Source organism: Nuphar pumila, chromosome 3 (genome assembly GCF_984573655.1).
Source record: "Nuphar pumila chromosome 3, dmNupPumi1.hap1.1, whole genome shotgun sequence".
NCBI classification, from domain to species: domain Eukaryota; kingdom Viridiplantae; phylum Streptophyta; class Magnoliopsida; order Nymphaeales; family Nymphaeaceae; genus Nuphar; species Nuphar pumila.
Window position 1 is genome coordinate 91,217,318 of NC_143251.1, and position 19,835 is coordinate 91,237,152.

Consider the following 19,835-nt stretch of genomic DNA (forward strand, 5'->3'; position numbering starts at 1 on the left):
TTGTATGTAATCGAATTCAAGTTATCCATCGCATTTATATTCGCTTTGGATTCAGATTCAAATGCAAGACTGGGTGCAAGACTACAATACCGAATCCAAATCTGATTATCAATCAAAATATCCGATTTTATTTGCTCCACTAAATCTGACTACTACAAATCCGATCCGTTGTCATCCCTTAAAGCCCGTGTAGTATACGGGTCGGACCCCATGTCTGGATCAAGGGTCAGTAATGTCATTTATGGGAAAAAGAGAAGGAAAATTGTTTTTGGTGGTGTTGGCAGGCCATCTCTGAGATGCTGCTATCCATAACCCCAAAGCCTTTGTTCCATCCCACCATCTCCTTGGCACCTTCAAGGTTTCTGACACAATCTAGGGTTGGGGTTTGTGGGGTATTGTCCTCCAAGCCCATCATGACCAATCCTGATGGCCCCCCACAACCACAAGATATCTCATCAAAAGATGGCGATTTGCACACTGAGAAGGAGGGAGAGAAGGAGAAAGGGAAGGAAGGGGATGATGGTGTCATAGTTCAGTACGTAGTGTTGAGGAGGGACCTCGTAGACACTTGGCCTCTTGGCAGCATAGTCACTCAAGGCTGCCATGCTTCTGTTTCTGCCATTTGGGAACACAAGGATGATGACCATACTGCCAAATACTGTTCACCCACCAATTTAGATTCCATGCACAAGGTGAGTCCTTTGCGGGTTTTTGTTCTGCTGGTCTTTTCAGTTTTTGGGAAAGTAGGTTCGGTTGATTTTTGGAATTCAAAATCTAAGTTTGATGCATAAGGGTACACTTTCTTTTGTTTCTTTTTAATTTGTGTATTTTTTTTCTCATGATTCATTGTGAATATAGAAATTGTGAGGTTCATACTGCTAAACACATGATTCTCCAGATTGTGGTTGCCATGAGCAAATTGAATTATTTTGTGTTCAGATTTATTTTATTATTTTTATTCCTTTTATATTTAATGATTGACATTGTTTTGCTGTTTTTTTTTTCTTTTTCGGTGTTGTATTTCTGTTATTTAAGTTATTTCTTCCTGCAGTTGGAGTGCTTAAAATATGCTTGAACATCTGCTGGTCATGATGTTCACGTATCTGAAATCTATGTGCTTATGGTCTACATTTCTGCATAAGATGAAAACTTTTGTTGCCTTTCTCTTTGGTTTACTTTTATTTTTTGTTCCTTAATAGCTACTGTGAAAACATTTCTTTCATGTTTATTGGCATATGTGGATTTCATGATGATCATACAATTGGATATAGAATCAAACAATTGTTAAAGCACACGTTGGACTCTCTCACGTTGGGCTCTCCCAAGACGTTGGACTCTCCCAAGACGTTGGACTCTCTCAAGGACCCTCTCACGTTGGACTCCCTCAAGAAGGACTCTCTAACGTGGGACTCTCAAGGATCCCAACTCAAGCAAATCTCCCAAGATTCCAAGTCCCAAAAACGTGTAAACTCTCAATAGTCCTCCAAACCTCAAAAACTTGTAACCCAAAGAAATCCTCTCATTGGGGACTTGTATTGTTATAAATACAATAACAATCAAAGCTCTTAGGTGATCTAAGGTGAGAGCTGTTTTCCCTGTGGATGTAGGCATGTGAATTGTCGAACCGCTAAGTCATTGCCCATTGTGTGGTTGCTTGTGTTATTTTATGCTATCAGAGCCACCATAATAGATCCCCTCTCAAATCCCGCGCTTGCTAATAGTGATGGATCCCAAATGCATCTGCATCCATTTTCAACCCTTCGTCTCCATCCATGCCTAGTAATGTGTATCATTACTTGGCCATCAAATTGACCTCATAGAACTACCTTCTCTGGGAGTTGCAATTCATACCGATTCTCCACACCTACCGTATCATGGGGTACATTGATGATAGTAAGCCTTCACCCCTAAAATTTGTTGGAGACTCAATGGAGATGAATCTTTCTTACATAAAATGACTGAAATATGATCAACTTATCCTAAGTTGGATCATATCATCATTGTCTGAGCTGATTCATACTGAGCTAGTTGGGTTACACTCTGCATATGCTGTGTGGTCTGCTTTAAAATGGTCATATGTTTCCCAAATAAGATCCCACATCATGCAACTCAAGTCACAATTGCAAGATCTCAAGAAAGGAAATAGAACAATAGATGAGCATTGATGCAACTTTTTCAATAAAGCATTTTAAAAATATATTTTTGATAAAAATGTTTGTACAAACCGTGCATCAAATAATAAAAACCGGTTCACACTAGTGGTAAAGTCCGGGTCGATCTCAGGGAACAGGAAAATACTTTGTATTCAAGCAAACAATTAACTACTCTTTATTGCCAAAAATAAAAAGAATTAATTAAATAAATAACTAAGAGAGTACTGCCCTCTGTGAAGGGCTTAAACAAATAATTAAATGGTTTTATTACAGACCCAAATGAATTAAATAAATGAAATCCTAATCTAAAAATAAAAGAAAAAGTCTTCAGTGCTTCGGGTCTTTAGTCCCCTTGAGGTTATGCTTGTTTTCTTGAATTTTTGCTTTATGAGGGTATAAAGGGCCTTTTGAGGAGACTTTTTAGGGACCTCAGAGGGGCTCTTCGGGGGTACGAAAAGGGGCTTACCACACGTCTAAACGCTTCTTTGCAAAAATCACAAAATGAAACACAAAACAAAACACCAAAACTCACAGAAATTCAATGTCAGTTTCAATGAAAAATCACAAAAATAAGAAATAAACTAACATGGAATAAACTCATAACATGGAACTAACTATGAACCAACTTGTAACAAACTAAACACTAAATGACGAAATACTAAAACAGACTAACTAAAAAAACTAATCCAATCAATTACAATGTAATCAACCAAAAGATTCTAACTAATCTCAAATCAAAACTAACTCAAACTAACTAATTTAACTAAAGAAACACATAAGATCTAACTGCGAATTATAAAGTATTAACGGCTAGCTACAGAAAAATGGTTAAAATGCACTAACTACCCTATAACGTAGAACAATGACATAACGCCTAATCAAACCATGATGCAATCACCATAAAACAATCTAAAATAAATTAACTGATTGTAAAACAAAGCCAAAACTAACTCTATCTAATGAGCTAAGCAATTCTAAACTTAGCAGCTAACTCTAAGAAACATAAGGCAGTCTACCTAATGAATGATATGAAGTAATATCATATAAAATTCTGATCTAATCTACTAGCTGAGAATAATTAACGGTGAAACAAATTGAACTACGAACGATTCAAGAATAAATCGACTGCACTAAGAATTAAAACTATTATAGCTAACTACCGTATAGCAAATCAAAACAAGCTAATATGAATAAAATGTTGACTCAGTTTACCTACCGGATTACACGTATGAACTATGACATAATCTAAGCAAACTAACTAAATGCCAAAGAATAACAATAAAACACGTCTAGCCTAACTGACTGTGCACAAAGTTACGTTAAATCTATCTAGAAAAGTCAAGTGGTTAACACAATAACTATTCTGATTGACGCAGGATGTTCAGCTATGCCGACCTGAAGCAAAATATGATCGATGTACTCTTGGATTCAGACCAGCAATGGCCGATCACGTTGACCTGATTGCTGCGCACGCTGTGTTGCTGAACTTTGTGTTTTGCGACCACTGCTAACCCACAACCTGATTGGATCAGGCTGTTCGGCTGCCCAGGCAACAAATCGGATCAAATCTGGTCAATCTGATCAAAAGATCAGAATGCCCCAATCTGACACAAACATGCAGCCTGTGTAATACATCTCTTTTTTTGTTTTGTTTTAATATTATGATTAACCAAACTGATGGCAGGCTACCTATGCTAAAATTAATGAAACAGGGATTTCTATTATGCAGCAGAAAGAAAAAGAATAAATAAGAACCTAGAAAGCTAATGCATGCAGTACTACGTAAAGAAAAGAGGGAGAAAGTGACGTACCTACTGGTCCGTTTCCAACAGATGGATTGAGAGAAAAGAGTGGTCTTCCACGATCTATGCTCGTGACACTACACCCTTTGATGAAGGAAGCAGAAACTGCTGGCGAGGAAAAGGGTAGAGGAGAGAAAGAAAAAGAGGAAAAGAGGAAGACGAAGAAGTACAAGAGAGGGAAAGAAGAAACCGGCTGGTAGAGAGAGGTAAAAGAGAGAGAGAGAGAAGAGAGAAGAGAGAAGAGAGAAGAGAGAAGAGAGAAGAGAGAAAGGACGGAAGAAGAACAAGAGAGGGGGACAGAAAGAGGGGGCGTGATTCTCAAGGTGGGAGATGCCCCCCTCTGTCTCTTAATCTCTTATTTATGGTTAGTGATTAGGGTTAATTAGGTTTTGTTAGAAAAATTTCAGAAAGAGTCCATAAAATTTTCAAATATTTCCAAAGACTTCATTTTCTAAACACCTATTTAATTTTACAAAAAGGCTAAAAGAGGACTAAAATTTGCTCAAATTACAATTTGATGGAAATCGATGAAAACCTTTGCAAACAGGTATTTTTTAAGCAATTATTGCACATGATTATGCATGCAAATGTATGAATTTATGCAAAAAAATTATGCATAATCAAATTTCTCCATGCTTATCGTTTGTTAGTCCTTGAGCAAACTGTCCTAATAAAAATAAACTAAAACAAACAAAAACCTGACTCACTTTCGTAGGAATCACGGTTGCATTTAGCGTATGCAACAAGCCTTTTAAACCCATGGGTTACCCCAGTGGACGAGTAAGGTCTCGTGAGGGTTTGCAGTGATGCTATCCATAAATATCTCTATCATGTATGCATACAAATTCAACTTCAAAAAGCATTAGGCAATTGAGAAGTTTGTTTTCACAAATATTACATGCCATTACATTATCAAAACATAATTAAAGTCTTTTGCATGTGTAATAACTGGGAAAAAAATTGAATTGATTTGGGACGGATCCGAACCCGACCCGAGGCCACTGCCTCTCGCTGTCATTAAAAGACAGCGAGGCAGGCAGGAGGAGGGTTACAAAACCCTCCTCACCGCCTCGTGCCCTCTCATTCTCTTTGCACTCCTTCCCTTCTGCTCTCTCGCTCTTTCGCCTCACCGTCTCTCGCTGGCCCTCTCTGTACCTCCCCCCCCCCCCCCCCCCCCCCCCGATTCTCTCTCGTCAGCTCGCTGGAGACCCCCATCCGCCGTTGGCCACCACCTTCTTCCTTCTCTTTGCAGCGAAGGCACCGACAACACTCGCAAGCCGACGACCCTCCTTCCGGCGAGCTCCCTTTCGGTGAGCTCCTCTTCGGCAGCCTCCTCATTCCTCTCTTTGCTCTCGTCTCTCCCTCGATCCCCTCTCTTTCTCCCTCACTTCTCTGTTGCGCAGGGAGGGGCTGAGCCACCTCCCTGCTTCACTCAATCGCAAGGGAGGGGCAAAGCCCCCCTCCTTGCTGCCTTAAATCGCAGGGGAGGGGCAGAGCCCCCTCCCTGCAATGAGTTTTGCGAGGGAGGGGCCCAGCCCCTCCCGATGCCTCTTGTTTTCTTGGCAGGGGGCGAGCCCTCTGCATTCTTTTTGCCTTTCAGCAGGGGGCTTCGCCCCCTTTCCCTCTTGTGTTTGACGGCAGGGGGCGAGGCTCCCCCTGCTTTTGTTATTTCCGGCATGGGGCTTCGCCTCCCTGCAGCGTGTTTTCCCGGCAGGGGGCTTCGCCCCTCTGCCTTGTGTTTTTTGGCATGGGGCGAGGTCCCCTGCCTTCTTGCGTTTCCTGGCACGGGGCTTCGCCCCTTTGCCTTGTGTTTTTTGGCAGGGGGCGAGGCTCCTGCTTTGTGTTTCCTAGCAGGGGGCTTCGTCCCTCTGCCTTGTGTTTCCCGGCAGGGGGCGAAGCCCCCCTACACCTCATTTGTTTTCTGGTTGTTGCTGGCAGGGGCAAAGCCCCTACCTTTCTCGTTTTCAGCAAGGGGCTGTGCCCCCTGTCATGTTTCCTGTTGAGGCAGGTTCGGCAGGGAGCCTCTGCTCCCTCCCCTGCCTTTTCTATTCTGACTCTGTGGCTTTTTGTCGGCAAGAGTGAGGCCCCTGCCTCCTTGTTGTTTGCTGACAGCAGGTCGACAGGGGCTCACAACCCCTGCCCCTGCTTCTTGCGCTTATAGCAGGTGCGCAAGGGCACGATGCCCCTACCTCTGCTTCCCTTACGTCAGGACGACGACAGTGTCCCTGACCTTCTATTTTTGGTGTTAGCGTGCTAAGACTGTCGCTTTTGCAGTTCGTACGATGGATCCCGCTTGCGCTCCGCGACCCGAGCCATTCATCGTTTACACCCGCAGACGCCATCAAGCTTGCAACTCTCCAAGGTAGGGGAAGATTGCACAAAAGACTTGGACAATTGAATTAAGTTCAATTAACTAAAAAGGATAATTAAATAAATATATATGCATATATATATATCATATATATTTATACGAGTACGCATTTAACTCAATGACGCGGTTTCGCGATCCTTGTCCTTTACTTTGCCGTTGCGCATCGCGCAAAGGTTTTGCGTTGCACTTCTGCTTACAATCCTTTACTTTGCCGTCGCGCATCGCACAAAGGTTTTGCGTTACACTCCTGCTTACAGTCTTTACTTTGTCGTCACGCATCACGCAAAGGTTTTGCGTTGCACTCCTGCTTACAGTCTTTACTTTGTCATAGCGCATCGCGCAAAGGTTTTGCGTTGTAATTCTGCTTACAGTCTTTACTTTGTCGTCGTGTATCGCGCAAAGGTTTTGCGCTGCACTCCTGTTTATAGTCTTTACTTTGTCGTCGCGCATCGCGCAAAGGTTTTGCGCTGCACTTCTGCTTACAGTCTTTACTTTGTTGTCGCGCATCGCGCAAAGGTTTTGCGTTGCACTCCTGCTCACAGTCTTTACTTTGTCGTCGCGCTTTGCGCCCAAGCTCTTGCTTTTGCATGTGTTGTTACTGCCTTGCTATTGCAGATGACGCTCAGGTTCTCGCTTATTGCATACGCTTTTGAGGCATCCTCGTGGAGGATGCAAGAGACATCTACCACTCTCCCTCTTGCGACAAGAGTTCAGTCGGGAGCGAGCGATACATCCTCGTCTAAGGAGAGAGATACCTCGCAAGGATCCTGGCTCTTCGTGTACGCAGTCTTGCAGAGTCGACTTGAGATTTTAGGGAGCTGCGTAAAAGCATCAAAGTCTGCTCAAATCGAAGCATTTGGAGGATGTGATTGACTGGTTCTGTTGAGAAACCCGTATTCCGTCTATCGAGGTCGGTATCGAGTCATGCGAGGCATGTAGATACCCTAATAACGGATGAGATTCGAGATAATCACATGCCAAATGTTGGCACAAGCTGCTGACTCTTTCAAAAGATAAAGAATATCAAAGTAAAGCTTGAGAAACATTATATCTTTTTGAAACACTCCTGTTGAGGTTTCTATTGAGGAACTATACCCTTTTCATTCTAGAGTACTTGTAGTCGTGCACTACACGCTAGTACTACGATGATCGGATGAGACAGTCGTGCGACCTCGAATAGTGCTAAATGCACAATGCTGTAATCACATAAAATGACCTCACATTCGCCTTTACAGCCAAGATGCTCGAGTGGTTTAAAGACCACAACATAGGATGGGTCGTTAGTTAAGCAACCCCTAACGCACCCATTCGCTTCTTGTTGTCTGTCAAGAGAGAGGACAGAGCGGTACAAAACTCCAATGGACAGGTTGTTAACAACCACCCCACGGGCAATGATCCGGCCTCCCCAGTCATTGGAGTTAGGGGAAAGGGGCTACAATAGTTAACTCAACACTTCTGCAGAAGTTGGATGCATCCGTGGCACTGCTTACCTGCCTTTGGGGAATCTTCTCTCGGCTAAAGCCGTTCCTTTAGGAGCGGACTCAACTAGCTATTCGGGTTATTGAAAATACATAGAATAATAGACGCCCGAACTAGTCTCAGTTGTTTCTACGTTTTTCCTGCGCGTACCCGTAGTCCAGTAATATCGAAACATAAAGTCTGTTCACACTGGTTAATTACTTGCTTTACCCCTTGGTCGAACTGCTTGGTGCTTATTGTAACGTAGCACTTGTTGGCTTGCGTCTCTTATGATTGATGGGATTGCATACAACTCGTAATCTACGAACTGGTGGCAACTAAGATTGATGTGATCGCTTGTCTTATAAGCTGCTTACATATTGTGATATAACTGCTGCCGTATGATTGCTTATGAATGACTTGTGATGCAATGGTTTATGCCTTACGATTAATTTAATTACTTGCTGATGGACTGAGCCATTTGATGATAATTGTATGTATCACGAGCCTTGTTATGAGTGCTTGTCTTATTCAGTTGTTTTGTTTGGTTGTCGGATAGAGTTAGTTACTCTTCGCCTATAGAATCAGTTGGATTGCCATATCTGCGTGTTCTCATGTGTCGTTTACGCATGCTTTGAGGTCCTATTTGAGGATTGCAATGTTCCTTGTGGCAATAACACGATGCGTAATATTATATGTTTCTGTGTGATGTGATTGATATGCCACATGATAAGAAATGTTGGAAGTATGCGATAAAATGTTCATGGTTCATGGAACCTTATTGGAGGAACCTGTGATATTGTGATTTGTTTTACCATGTGAAGTGATACGATGCATATTGCTGGTATACATGCTTGTGCCCATATTGTGGCTATTGACCCCAAGAGCAGTCAATTGTTCGGAGCAGTCGATTGTATAGATGCATGTATCACTGAGTATGGTATCTGTTGAGGACTTGATCTCCAAAGGATTATCTGCGAGGGCATGTATGATAAAGACCAGGTAACCGGCTAGAGTGGTAGATTCTCTATGAGGATGTACACTGTCAACGAACGGGTAGCCGCAAAGACGGTGAACTCCTGTGAGGAAGTGTATGGTTCAAGACTAGGTATACCATCTAGGGCGGAATTCCTTGTAAGGTTATACATTTTCCAGACCAGGTGATCCGGCGTTGATCTTGTTGATTGTAATAGTAGATATCGACCCTGAGAGCGGTCATTTGTGTTGATGCATGTATTACAATGGTTTTCATTGTAGATGACATTTGTTGGGGACCGGCTTCCCAAAGGTTTCGCTGTAAGGGTATGTATGATCAAGACCAGGTGACCCGGCTAGAGTGGTAGATTCTCTGTGAGGATGTACACTGTCCACGAACGGGTAGCCGCAAAGACAGTGAAGTCCTGTGAGGAAGTGTATGGTCCAAGACCAGTTATACCATTTAGGGCGGTAATTCCTTGTGAGGTTGTACATTTTCCAGATCGGGTAATCCCGCTAGAGCGGTAGAATCTCTGTGAGGATGTACACTGTCCACGAACGGGTAGCCGCAAAGACGGTGAACTCCTGTGAGGAAGTGTATCGTCCAAGACCAGGTATATCCTCTAGGGCGGTAATTCCTTGTCAGGTCGTATATCTCTCAGACCGAGCGATCCGACGTGGATCTTGTGTTTTTGCTTACCATAAAAAGTTATGGTGAGCTGTGATGATCTTCTAAGATTGTTTGAGATCGCCAGTTATAAATCTATAGTTTTGGCTTTCTGTTTTAGCATGATTACATGTTGAACCCTGATGTGAGAATCAGATCTTTAGCGATTTTAGATCATGATCATGTTTTGGACCTTCTATGGAAGGGTGGTTTTTTCTGAGAAAGTATGACGCCTTAGGTGAGTTATAACCGGTGACAGGTGGCCGCGTAAAGCCTTGAGAGATGAGAATAGTCTAAGGTTGTTCAGGACAAAGAGTTTGTTAGAAATGGTGAGAGCGACAAACGATGCCCTGATAATGATTAAATGTAGAGACCCCGTTCTAGGAGCGAGAACAAGCTTGTAGCGTGGTAGTTCATAGCTTACAATCAAATGAATCGTCTTGCTACGTTTTACGTATTTGCACTGCTTACTCGCTTGCACTACTTACGCATTTGCACTGCTTACGCATTTGCACCGCTTACCGCTTGCACTGCTTACTTGCTTTGAGCTGCTTACTGCTTACTTGCTTTGAGCTGCTTACTGCTTACCTGCTTTGAATTGCTTACTACTTGCACAATTTACATGTTTAATTGCATATCTGTTTTAAACTGCTTAGCATACTGAATTAAATGTACTTAATTCAGTTTCCTGTTAGTCTCTCTTGTGCACGTATTAGTTGTTCGCGAAACTAACCCATTCTATGGGTACATGTGATGATTTGGTACACCCCGGGCGATAGCGTGATTGCAAGATGACTTCAAGACTTCTTTTTTCTGCTCTTAGCTCGCGTCCTGGACGTTTTGGGTTTTGTAACGGATTTTCCTTGGGATATCCGAATTTTGTGAGTTTGGTTCTTTTAGCTAACGTGCCCAAAGTTGTCCGCTTGCCTTTCTGAATTTAATAAAAGAATAACTTTCCGTTGATTTCATAAACAAATTCTGAAGGAAAGAGATTTTTCTAGTCTCTTGCCTGTTTTCTGAAAGGTTCTCAAGTTTGAAATTTTGGGGCGTTACTGCATGCCACCACAGAATAAAACTTTTTCTTCTACTTTTCTAAATATAGTAATTATTTATGCTTTATTCTCAGAAAATCAAATATATATATGTCATTATTTACTTATCCTTACTCATATATTTTGTGTACAGGTTTTCTCAATATTTGCTTCTAAGCAATGAACTTTTTCTTTTACGCTTTTTTTTTTCTTTTTTTTTTTTTCCAGATTTTCAAATTTTTCACTTTTTTTCTTTCTTTTTGTTGAGCACTATATCAAATTTCCAGTTTTTGTGACCCATGTAACGAGCTTTGGGTCAGTGACTTCCAGGCCAGACGACCTTAGAGCACCAAATACAAAGTATCCCTCAGACTTAATTGCTCGAGTCACTAGACCTTTCATTTTCATAGTTTTACGTATAGTTTGCTTCACTGTCATGTGCAATGTCAACATCTATTAGGCTCTCTATAAAGTTCATGTAAGAGGCTTTTGGGCCGGTGGCTCCCAAACCAGATGACTTTAGGGCAACAGGTGTAAACACCCCGCAGGATCTACTTGCTCGAACAAAATAGGCCACAGATATTAACTTAGACAAAGAAGTGACTTCCTTCATTATCCTTTTCAACATGGGAATCAAACACTTCAACTTGTGTCTGAGCCCAGCTACTAGGGAATACGAAGATACCAAACAACTAAACGTATACTCTTTTCACTTTTTGAGCTCATGAATGCAATGTTATTCATTTGCTTAGTTTTTCAAAAATAAAACTGTGCATATTTATACTTATGATTCAAAATAAACTCTAACATGCATTTATCACAATTTCTTTGAAATCCACGTAAATAACCATGGTTTTCTAAATCAGTTTCGGAATTTTTTTTTGTGGGGCTTAAAAAATTCTCTAAAAACATTAGATTATGTAAACCATTCATATAAGATCAAACTCATTCCTTAAAAGCCCAATTTTCATGAGTTTTCATCAATATAGAAAAATTTGGGTGTGCAAACTACACCCTCCCCCATGCTTGAATGACACTGTCCTCAGTGGCACTCCTCATGCTTGCATGAGACTGAATGAATGTATATGAGAAATAATATAAATGGGAGGAAAGTAGTAGAAGTCACCTGCTCCACACAGAGGAATCTTACCTGATGTTGCTCTGTACTGGCTCTGCAGAGATTCCACCTGTCTCAATGAATATAACTCATAAAAAATTCACTAAATGCATACATGATCTGGCATCAAACTCATGAAAGAAGAAAAACATATCCTAAGAAAACTACTAAAGAACCAAAAATCTAATCCTAAAAAATACAACATACAAACCCTGTGTATTGCCTCACTCATCAACGAGGTCAATGACCTCGATATCCTAACTAACCACGACATCAGAAATGTAAGGCTTCAGCCGTTGCCCGTTGATCTTGAAAATGCTACCCGTTTGAGGGTCCAAAATATCAATAGCTCCATGTGGAAAAACTCTGTGGACTATGAACGGGCCATCCCATCTGGATTTTAGCTTCCCTGGAAAAAGATGGAGCTACGAATTATAAAGCTAGACCCTCTGGCCAGGTTCCAACTGTTTCCTCAAAATATGCTGATCATGAAAATGCTTTGTTCGAGCCTTGTAGATCTTGGCACTCTTGTAAGCCTCATTTCGCAACTCCTCAAGCTCACTCATCTGCAATTTCCTCTTTGTGCCAGCTTGGGCCATATCAAAATTCAACTTTTTGATAGCCCAATACGCCCTATGCTCCAACTCAACAGGGAGATGACATGGTTTTCCAAAAACCAATCAGTAAGGGGACATGCCAATCGGGGTTTTGAAAGCAGTCTGATATGCCCATAATGCATCGTCAAGGCGCTGGGACCAGTCCTTGCGGTTTGGCCGGATTATCTTTTCAAGAATCCGCTTGATCTTCTTGTTGAAGACCTCGACCTGGTCACTCGTCTGTGGATGGTATGGGGTGACAATTCGATGATGCACATAATACTTTATGAGTAAGGAAGCAACCTGCACATTCCGAAAGTGCGTACCTCCATCACTAATCATCGCTCAGAACACCGAACCGACTAAAGATATTGTGCTTGATAAATCAAAGCACTTCTTTATGATCATTGATTCGTGTGGCCACGACCTCGACCCATTTAGAAACATAATCAACCACCACTAAAATGTAAACAAAATCAAACGATGGCGGGAAGGGACCCATGATATCGATGCCCCAAACACCAAAAATCTCAACGACAAGAATGAGGAGGGGCATCATATCGCGATTGAAAATGCACGCTGTCTACTGATAGCATAAGCATCTCCGACAAAAATCATGAGCATCTCTATGAAGTGTCGGCCACCAAAATCCAGACTGGAGGACATTCGCAGCGGTCTTCCGGCTAGAAAAATAGCCTCCACAGTCTAGAGAATGACAGAAAGACAAAATGGAGTCGTACTCCTCCGGGACACACCTTCGAATCACCTGATGTGGGCATAACCGAAACAACTCTGGATCCTCCCAGAAATAATGTTTCACCTGCGACATAAATCGATCTCTCTCGTTCCTGTTCCAATGTGCAGGAAACTCTCTGATCACCAAGTAGTTTATGAAATGCGCTAACCTGGACAGACGCTTGACATGAAGCAGCTGCTCATCCAGAAAGGAATAATCAATCTGTCCCTGATCTGCAGATGTCTCAGTCAGTCTGGACAGATGATCTGCTACACGATTCTCGCATCCACTCTTATCTCAAATCTCGAGATCAAATTCTTGTAGGAGAAGGATCCACCGAATGAGACGCAGTTTGACATCCTTTCTACTCATCAGGTACTGTAGAGCGGCATGATCAGAGTAAACGATCACCTTGTAGCCCAATAAATACGAACGAAACTTCTCAAGGGCAAATACTACATCTAGTAGTTCCTTCTCAGTGCTCCTATAATGCATCTGAGCATCAGAGAGGGTCCTGCTAGCGTAATAAATGACACAAGACCTCCGTTCTATCTTTTGGCTAAGAATGACTCCAACTGTGTAATCGGAAGCGTCACATATGATCTCGAAAGGCACTGACTAATCGGGGGAACGAAGGATGAGAGTTGTGGTCAGGGCCTCCTTCAGAACACAAATGTCCTCAAACAGGCATCATAAAAAACAAACGGTTGGTCTTTCAACAAAAGGTTGCATAGCGGTTTAGAAATCCTGTTGAAATCCTTAATGAACTGCCGATAGAAACCTGCATGCCCTAAGAATGAACACATCTGCCGTACAGAGGTCGGTGAAGATAATTTGGCAATCGACTTCAATCCCTTTCTCGGACACAATATGTCCAAGAACAATCCCCTGCTGTACCATAAAATGACTCTTCTCCCAACCAAGCACAAGATTTATCTCCATGCAACGCTTCAACACTCTCGATAACTTCTGGAGACAATCATCAAATGAAGAGCCATAAATCGAAAAATCGTCCATGAAAAACTCAAGGATGTCATCTACCATATAAGAAAAGATCACCATCATACACCGTTGAAATGTTGTCGGGGCATTGTAGAGCCCAAACAACATTCTCCTAAATGCAAAGGTGCCATATGGGCAGGTGAACGTCGTCTTCTCTTGGTCCTCGGGGTGAACGACCACCTGATTATATTCTGAATATCCATTCAGGAAGCAAAAATAATGCTGGCCTGCGAGTCTCTCTAAAATCTGGTCGATGAACGACAATGGTAAATGATCCTTCCGCGTTGCACTGCTCAACTTCCTATAATCAATGCATACTCGCCACCCCGTGGTAGTCCTCATGGGGACACTCTCTTCCTTCTCATTCGGCTTAACGGTGAGCCCAAACTTTTTGGGTACAACCTGGGTGGGGCTCACCCACTGACTATCGGAGATGGGATAAATGATCCCTGCGCCAACCACTTAACTACCTCATTCTTCACCACTTCTTTCATGTGGGGATTCAACCTCCGTTGTATCTCTCTTGAGGGCTTGACACCCTCATCCATGATAATCCGATGCATGCAAAAGGAGGGGTCTATCCCATTCAGATCCGCCACCGCCCATCCAATCGCCTCCTTATGCTCATGTAGGACCTTCAAAAGCTGACACTTCTGAGTGTCAGTCAGGTCTGCAGAAATAATGACGGGAAGAGTCCGATCCTTGCCTAAAAAGGTGTACTTAAGCGAAGCCGGTAAGGGCTTTAACTCAAGTTCGGGCGAACTCTTAATGAAAGGTTGAACATACTTCTTTGCTAACTCAGGGAGTAGGTCAAAGTGTCAGGTCCAATTTAGCTAACCGGACCGTCTATCAATCAATCCAAGTCTCTCTCTCTCTCTCTCTCTCTCTCTCTCTCGAGTGATACATCAACCTCCTCCTGAGGTGAATCACTCAACGTCCAAACATGCTCCGCCTCCACATGGTCTTGAATGAGATCGACCTCAAAAGAAGCCTCATCGCCTGCAAGGCCTATCGCTGCATGAAAAATGTTCAACATCATCTTCCTATTGCCGAATGAAACATCTATGGCGCCTGTGCGGCAATTGATGCACGCATTGGCGGTGGCCAAGAAGGGGCGACCTAAAATGATAGGGGTCTGCCTCATATCATCCACTCCCTCCATATCCAAGATAATGAAGTCAATAGAGAAGTAGAAGTCTTCCACCTTGACCAGAACATCATCAAGAATCCCTCGCGGAACCTTGATCGATCTGTCTGCCAGCTGCAGAGTCATAGGTGTTGGCTTCATCTCCTTTAATCCGAACTTGTCATAAAAGAAACCCGACAAGATATTCACACTTGCCCCAAGGTCAAGCAAGGCACGCTAAACAGTGATGTCTCATATGACATACGAAATAATAGGAGTCCCTGGGTCCTTGAGCTTTGGTGGGGTTTGGTGCTGTAACACCACACTCACCTGTTCCGTCAGATAAATCTTCTTCAGCAAATGAGACCTCAACTTCCTCTTCTGTGTACAAAGCTCCTTCAGAAACTTTGCATATGCAGGGACTTGCTGGATGGTATCTAGCAATGGGAGGTTTATCTGAATGTGCTTGAATATCTCAAGCATCTCTTGCATGTTCACTCCCTGCTTGCTGAACGACTTCGGTCTCTCTAATGCCTCAGGAAAGGGAGCTTTGGGGATATAGGACTTAAAAGGCTCAGATAGGGGAGCCCTCTCGCTTTCCTGAGGTATTTCAGTAGGGACTGTCTGCTTTTCACTAGGTCTCTCGCTTTCTTCTGCAACCTCCCTCGCTCTATATTGCTTCCCGCTCCTAAGGGTTATAACCGCTTGAGCTTGCTTTTGATAGGCATATGTCATATGCAGGCCATGTATCAGGTCCGTACCCCTAGGGTTACCAACAACTGGCTAGGTAATGCCCCCTTGCTTCGCCTGCTAAGCGCCTCGATGAGCTGTCCCATCTACGTCTCAAGTTTCGCAATGGAGTGCGTGTGGGAACTCAAGTTTGCCTTGAGATCCGAGAAAGCCTGCAACATCTTGTCCTCGAATGACTGGCTAAAAGCAGGCTCCTGGGACGAAGGTTGACTATAGGAAGGCTGGGTTGGGGGGTAGCTAGATTTCTGAAAACCAGGCGCATAACCGCCTTGCCTGGGTTGGTTCTGGGAAGGGATGGGGGTTGGATTTGTGGATTTCTCTACGAGAAATTTGGATGGTTACGCCAACTTGGATTATAGGTATTGGTAAATAGGTTGGGTGCGAGCTTGGCGAAACCTTGCACCATCTGAGCTTGCTCTTGGACAAACTCAGGGTACTGTGGTGCCACGGGGCAGTCAAAAACATGGTGTGCTGGGCTATCACACAAGTTACACACCTGCATGGCTGGGGAGGGATTCAACAACTCATCCAATTTTTGGGTCAACAAGTCGACCTTGTTATGCAACTCAAGGTTCGTCCCTAACTCGAAGATACCAGCCTTCCTGACTCCAACAGGGGCAGGTGTAGCCTTCTCAGATCGTGATGCTGAAGCGTGATGCATTGAATTCTCACTTAGGGTCTCAAATAGAGCCCATGCCTCATCCTCACTCTTCAGTATGAAATTGCCCCCGCAGGCAGCATCAACCATTTGACGGTTCTTCTCAGTCAGTCTGTTATAAAAATATTGCACCAGTTGTCAATGAGGCACCTGGTGGTGGGGACACTTCCGGAGAAGATCTTTCATCCTCTCTCATGTCTTATGAAACATTTTCCCCTCAATTTTTGAAAAGCTGGTGATGGCTTTTCGATATTGATTTGTCTTACCAATCGGGAAATATTTCTTGAGGAACTCTCTTTGCATATGTTCCCAAGTGGTAATCTGAACCGTATCTAGAGCTTTTAGCTAGTGCTTGACTTTGTCTTTAAGGGAGAAAGGAAACACCGTTAACCTTAACGCGTCATCCTCAAAATTATTGATCCACACTGTAGAACAGATCTCGAGGAACTTATCGAGATGACGATAGGGGTCTTTGTTGCTAATGCCGTAAAATGCTGGTAACATTTGAATGACACTGGCCTTGATCTCAAAATGGTTGGCTCCTACATCAGGTCTCATAATGCAGGAGGCAGGAGTGTAAACATTGAGAATAAAGCACTTCCTAAGGGAACGGGTCAATTGCTGATCCTTAGCCATGGCGCCAGGTTTGCAGGCTCTCCTAACAAGGGACTTGGGGTCCTCTAAAGTCTCCACAAGCTCGGGGTCAAGCGAGCGTCACTCTTGCATGCACTTGAGAGTAGACCGGTGCAGCAACCGTCCTAAGAGACTGGTATTCTATAACGTGCATAGCGACCAAACCACAACAAACCACAAAGCAGATAAAATAAAAATAACTAAAAAGCAGGAAATAAACAAGCACCACACACTTGCACCCACAACTATTTTATGAAAAGTAAGCTATGAGCACAATACCAATCGTGCGCAGTCACCTCTAAGGGTATCCTAATAGGTGGGCCGTGCAAGAAAGGTAAGCTGGTATTTAAGGCTCGCAAGCAACGTGGTTCTAACTCCTAAGTACCGAAAGAAACTTGCAATCTTAAATAAGTATTCAGGAAAATAAACTAGCAATCTTAAGCAAAGACCAGAAAGAAAACTAGCAACCTAAGGAAAACGAGAATACACAAGAGGCAATAAAGTAAATACTCGTATTTCAATCGCCGTTCCTCGGCAACGACACCAAAAATTTGATGCAATTTTTTCAATAAAGCATTTTAAAAATATATTTTTGATAAAAACGTTTGTTCAAACCGTGAGACAAATAATAAAAACCGGTTCACACTAGTGGTGAAGTCCGGGTCGATCTCAGAGAATGGAAAAATACTTTGTATTCAAGCAAACAATTAACTACTCTTTATTGCCAAAAATAAAAAGAATTAATTAAATAAATAACTAAGAGAGTGCTGCCCTCTGCGAAGGGCTTAAACAAATAATTAAATGGTTTTATTACAGATCCAAATAAATTAAATAAATGAAATCCTAATCTAAAAATAAGAGAAAAAGTCTTCAGTGCTTCGAGTTTTTAGTTCCCTTGAGGTTATGCTTGTTTTCTTGAATTTTTGCTTTATGTATAAAGGGTCTTTTGAGGAGACTTTTTAGGGACCTCAGAGGGCTCTTCGGGGGTACGAAAAGGGGCTTACCGCACGTCTAAACGCTTCTTTGCAAAAATCACAAAACGAAACACAAAACAAAACACAAAAACTCACAGAAATTCAATGTTAGTTTCAAAGAAAAATCACAAAAATAAGAAATAAACTAACATGGAACTAACTATGAACCAACTTGTAACAAACTAAACACTAAATGACGAAATAGTAAAACAAACTAACTAAAAAAACTAATCCAATCAATTACAATGTAATCAACTAAATGATTCTAACTAATCTCAAATCAAAACTAACTCAAACTAACTAATTTAACTAAAGAAACACATAAGATCTAACTGCGAATTATAAAGTATTAACGGCTAGCTATAGAAAAATGGTTAAAATGCACTAACTACCCTATAACGTAGAACAATGACATAACGCCTAATCAAACCATGATGCAATCACCATAAAACAATCTAAAATAAATTAACTGATTGTAAAACAAAGCCAAAACTAACTCTATCTAATGAGCTAAGCAATTCTAAACTTAGCAGCTAACTCTAAGAAACGAAAAGCAGTCTATCTAATGAATGATATGAAGTAATATCATATAAAATTCTGATCTAATCTACTAGCTGAGAATAATTAATGGTGAAACAAATTGAACTACTAACGATTCAAGAATAAATCGACTGCACTAATATTTAAAACTATTATAGCTAACTACCGTATAGCAAATCAAAACACGCTAATATGAATAAAATGTTGACTCAGTTTACCTACTGGATTACACGTATGAACTATGACATAATCTAAGCAAACTAACTAAATGCCAAAGAATAACAATAAAACACGTCTAGCCTAAACTGACTGTGCACAAAGTTACGTTAAATCTATCTAGAGAAGTCAAGTGGTTAACGCAATAACTATTTTGATTGACGCAGGATGCTCAGCTATGCCGACCTGAAGCAAAATATGATCGATGTACTCTTGGATTCAGACCAGCAATGGCCGATCACGTTGACCAGATTGCTGTGCACGCTGTGTTGCTGAACTTTGTGTTTTGCGACCACTGCTAACCCACAACCTGATCGGATCAGGCTGTTCGACTGCCAAGTGTTATTATCACAAATTTTTTTCCCTCCCTCTACGAGAGAGAGAAACGATTCTTCGAGTCAAACTCGACCAAAGTTTTGAAAATGGTTTTTGAAAATTACTCGCCTCCGTTTTGAAAATTTAAGAGAAAATTTCGTAGAATGGGATTCGCCTGTCGGTACGAGGTTCGACCATTCCTAGCGCCTTTACCAGGGGTAATCGAACTAAGGATCAATTGTGTGTTTTAACTAAGATCAAGTATCTAAATTATGCTTTATTTTCCTGAAATGCACAGAGAATCAGGTATGTGCTATGAAATTTTGAAAAGAGGCAAGTTTGAGAAATATGATGTTTGCTTTGGAAAATTGAGATGTACTTGGAAAATGATTGGAAAAGTGCTTGAAAATGGAATTTCTGGGAAAATCATTGAATTTCATTGGAAATATAAATTACATTGGAAAATGAATCTTGAATAAAAAATGGATTCTCAGGAAAACTTGGACTTTGAGAAAATCGATTTTGAGATTTGGATTGCTTTTCTGAGGAAATCGATTTCTAAAATGGATTTGAGAATTCTGAGAAAAATCAATTTCATAAGTAATTCAGGGACTTTGGAAAAATCGATTTTGGGATTTGAAAATGAAATTGAGAATGTGAAAACCTTGGGAAATCATGATTTGAACTTGGGAAATACTTTGAAATACCATTTGAA

The 19,835-nt window shown here is 41.9% G+C and overlaps 1 protein-coding gene across 1 annotated transcript in view; it reads left to right on the plus strand.

Moving 5' to 3' along the window:
* The first annotated feature begins 281 nt into the window (after positions 1-281).
* Positions 282-19,835, plus strand: part of LOC149843125 (uncharacterized) — a 45,295-nt gene continuing 25,741 nt past the window's right edge. Inside the window, exon 1 of the mRNA XM_089999611.1 lies at positions 282-692. Within this exon, the coding sequence (XP_089855737.1) occupies positions 297-692 (396 nt within the window). The 5' untranslated portion in view covers positions 282-296. The remainder of the gene's footprint in view (positions 693-19,835) is intronic.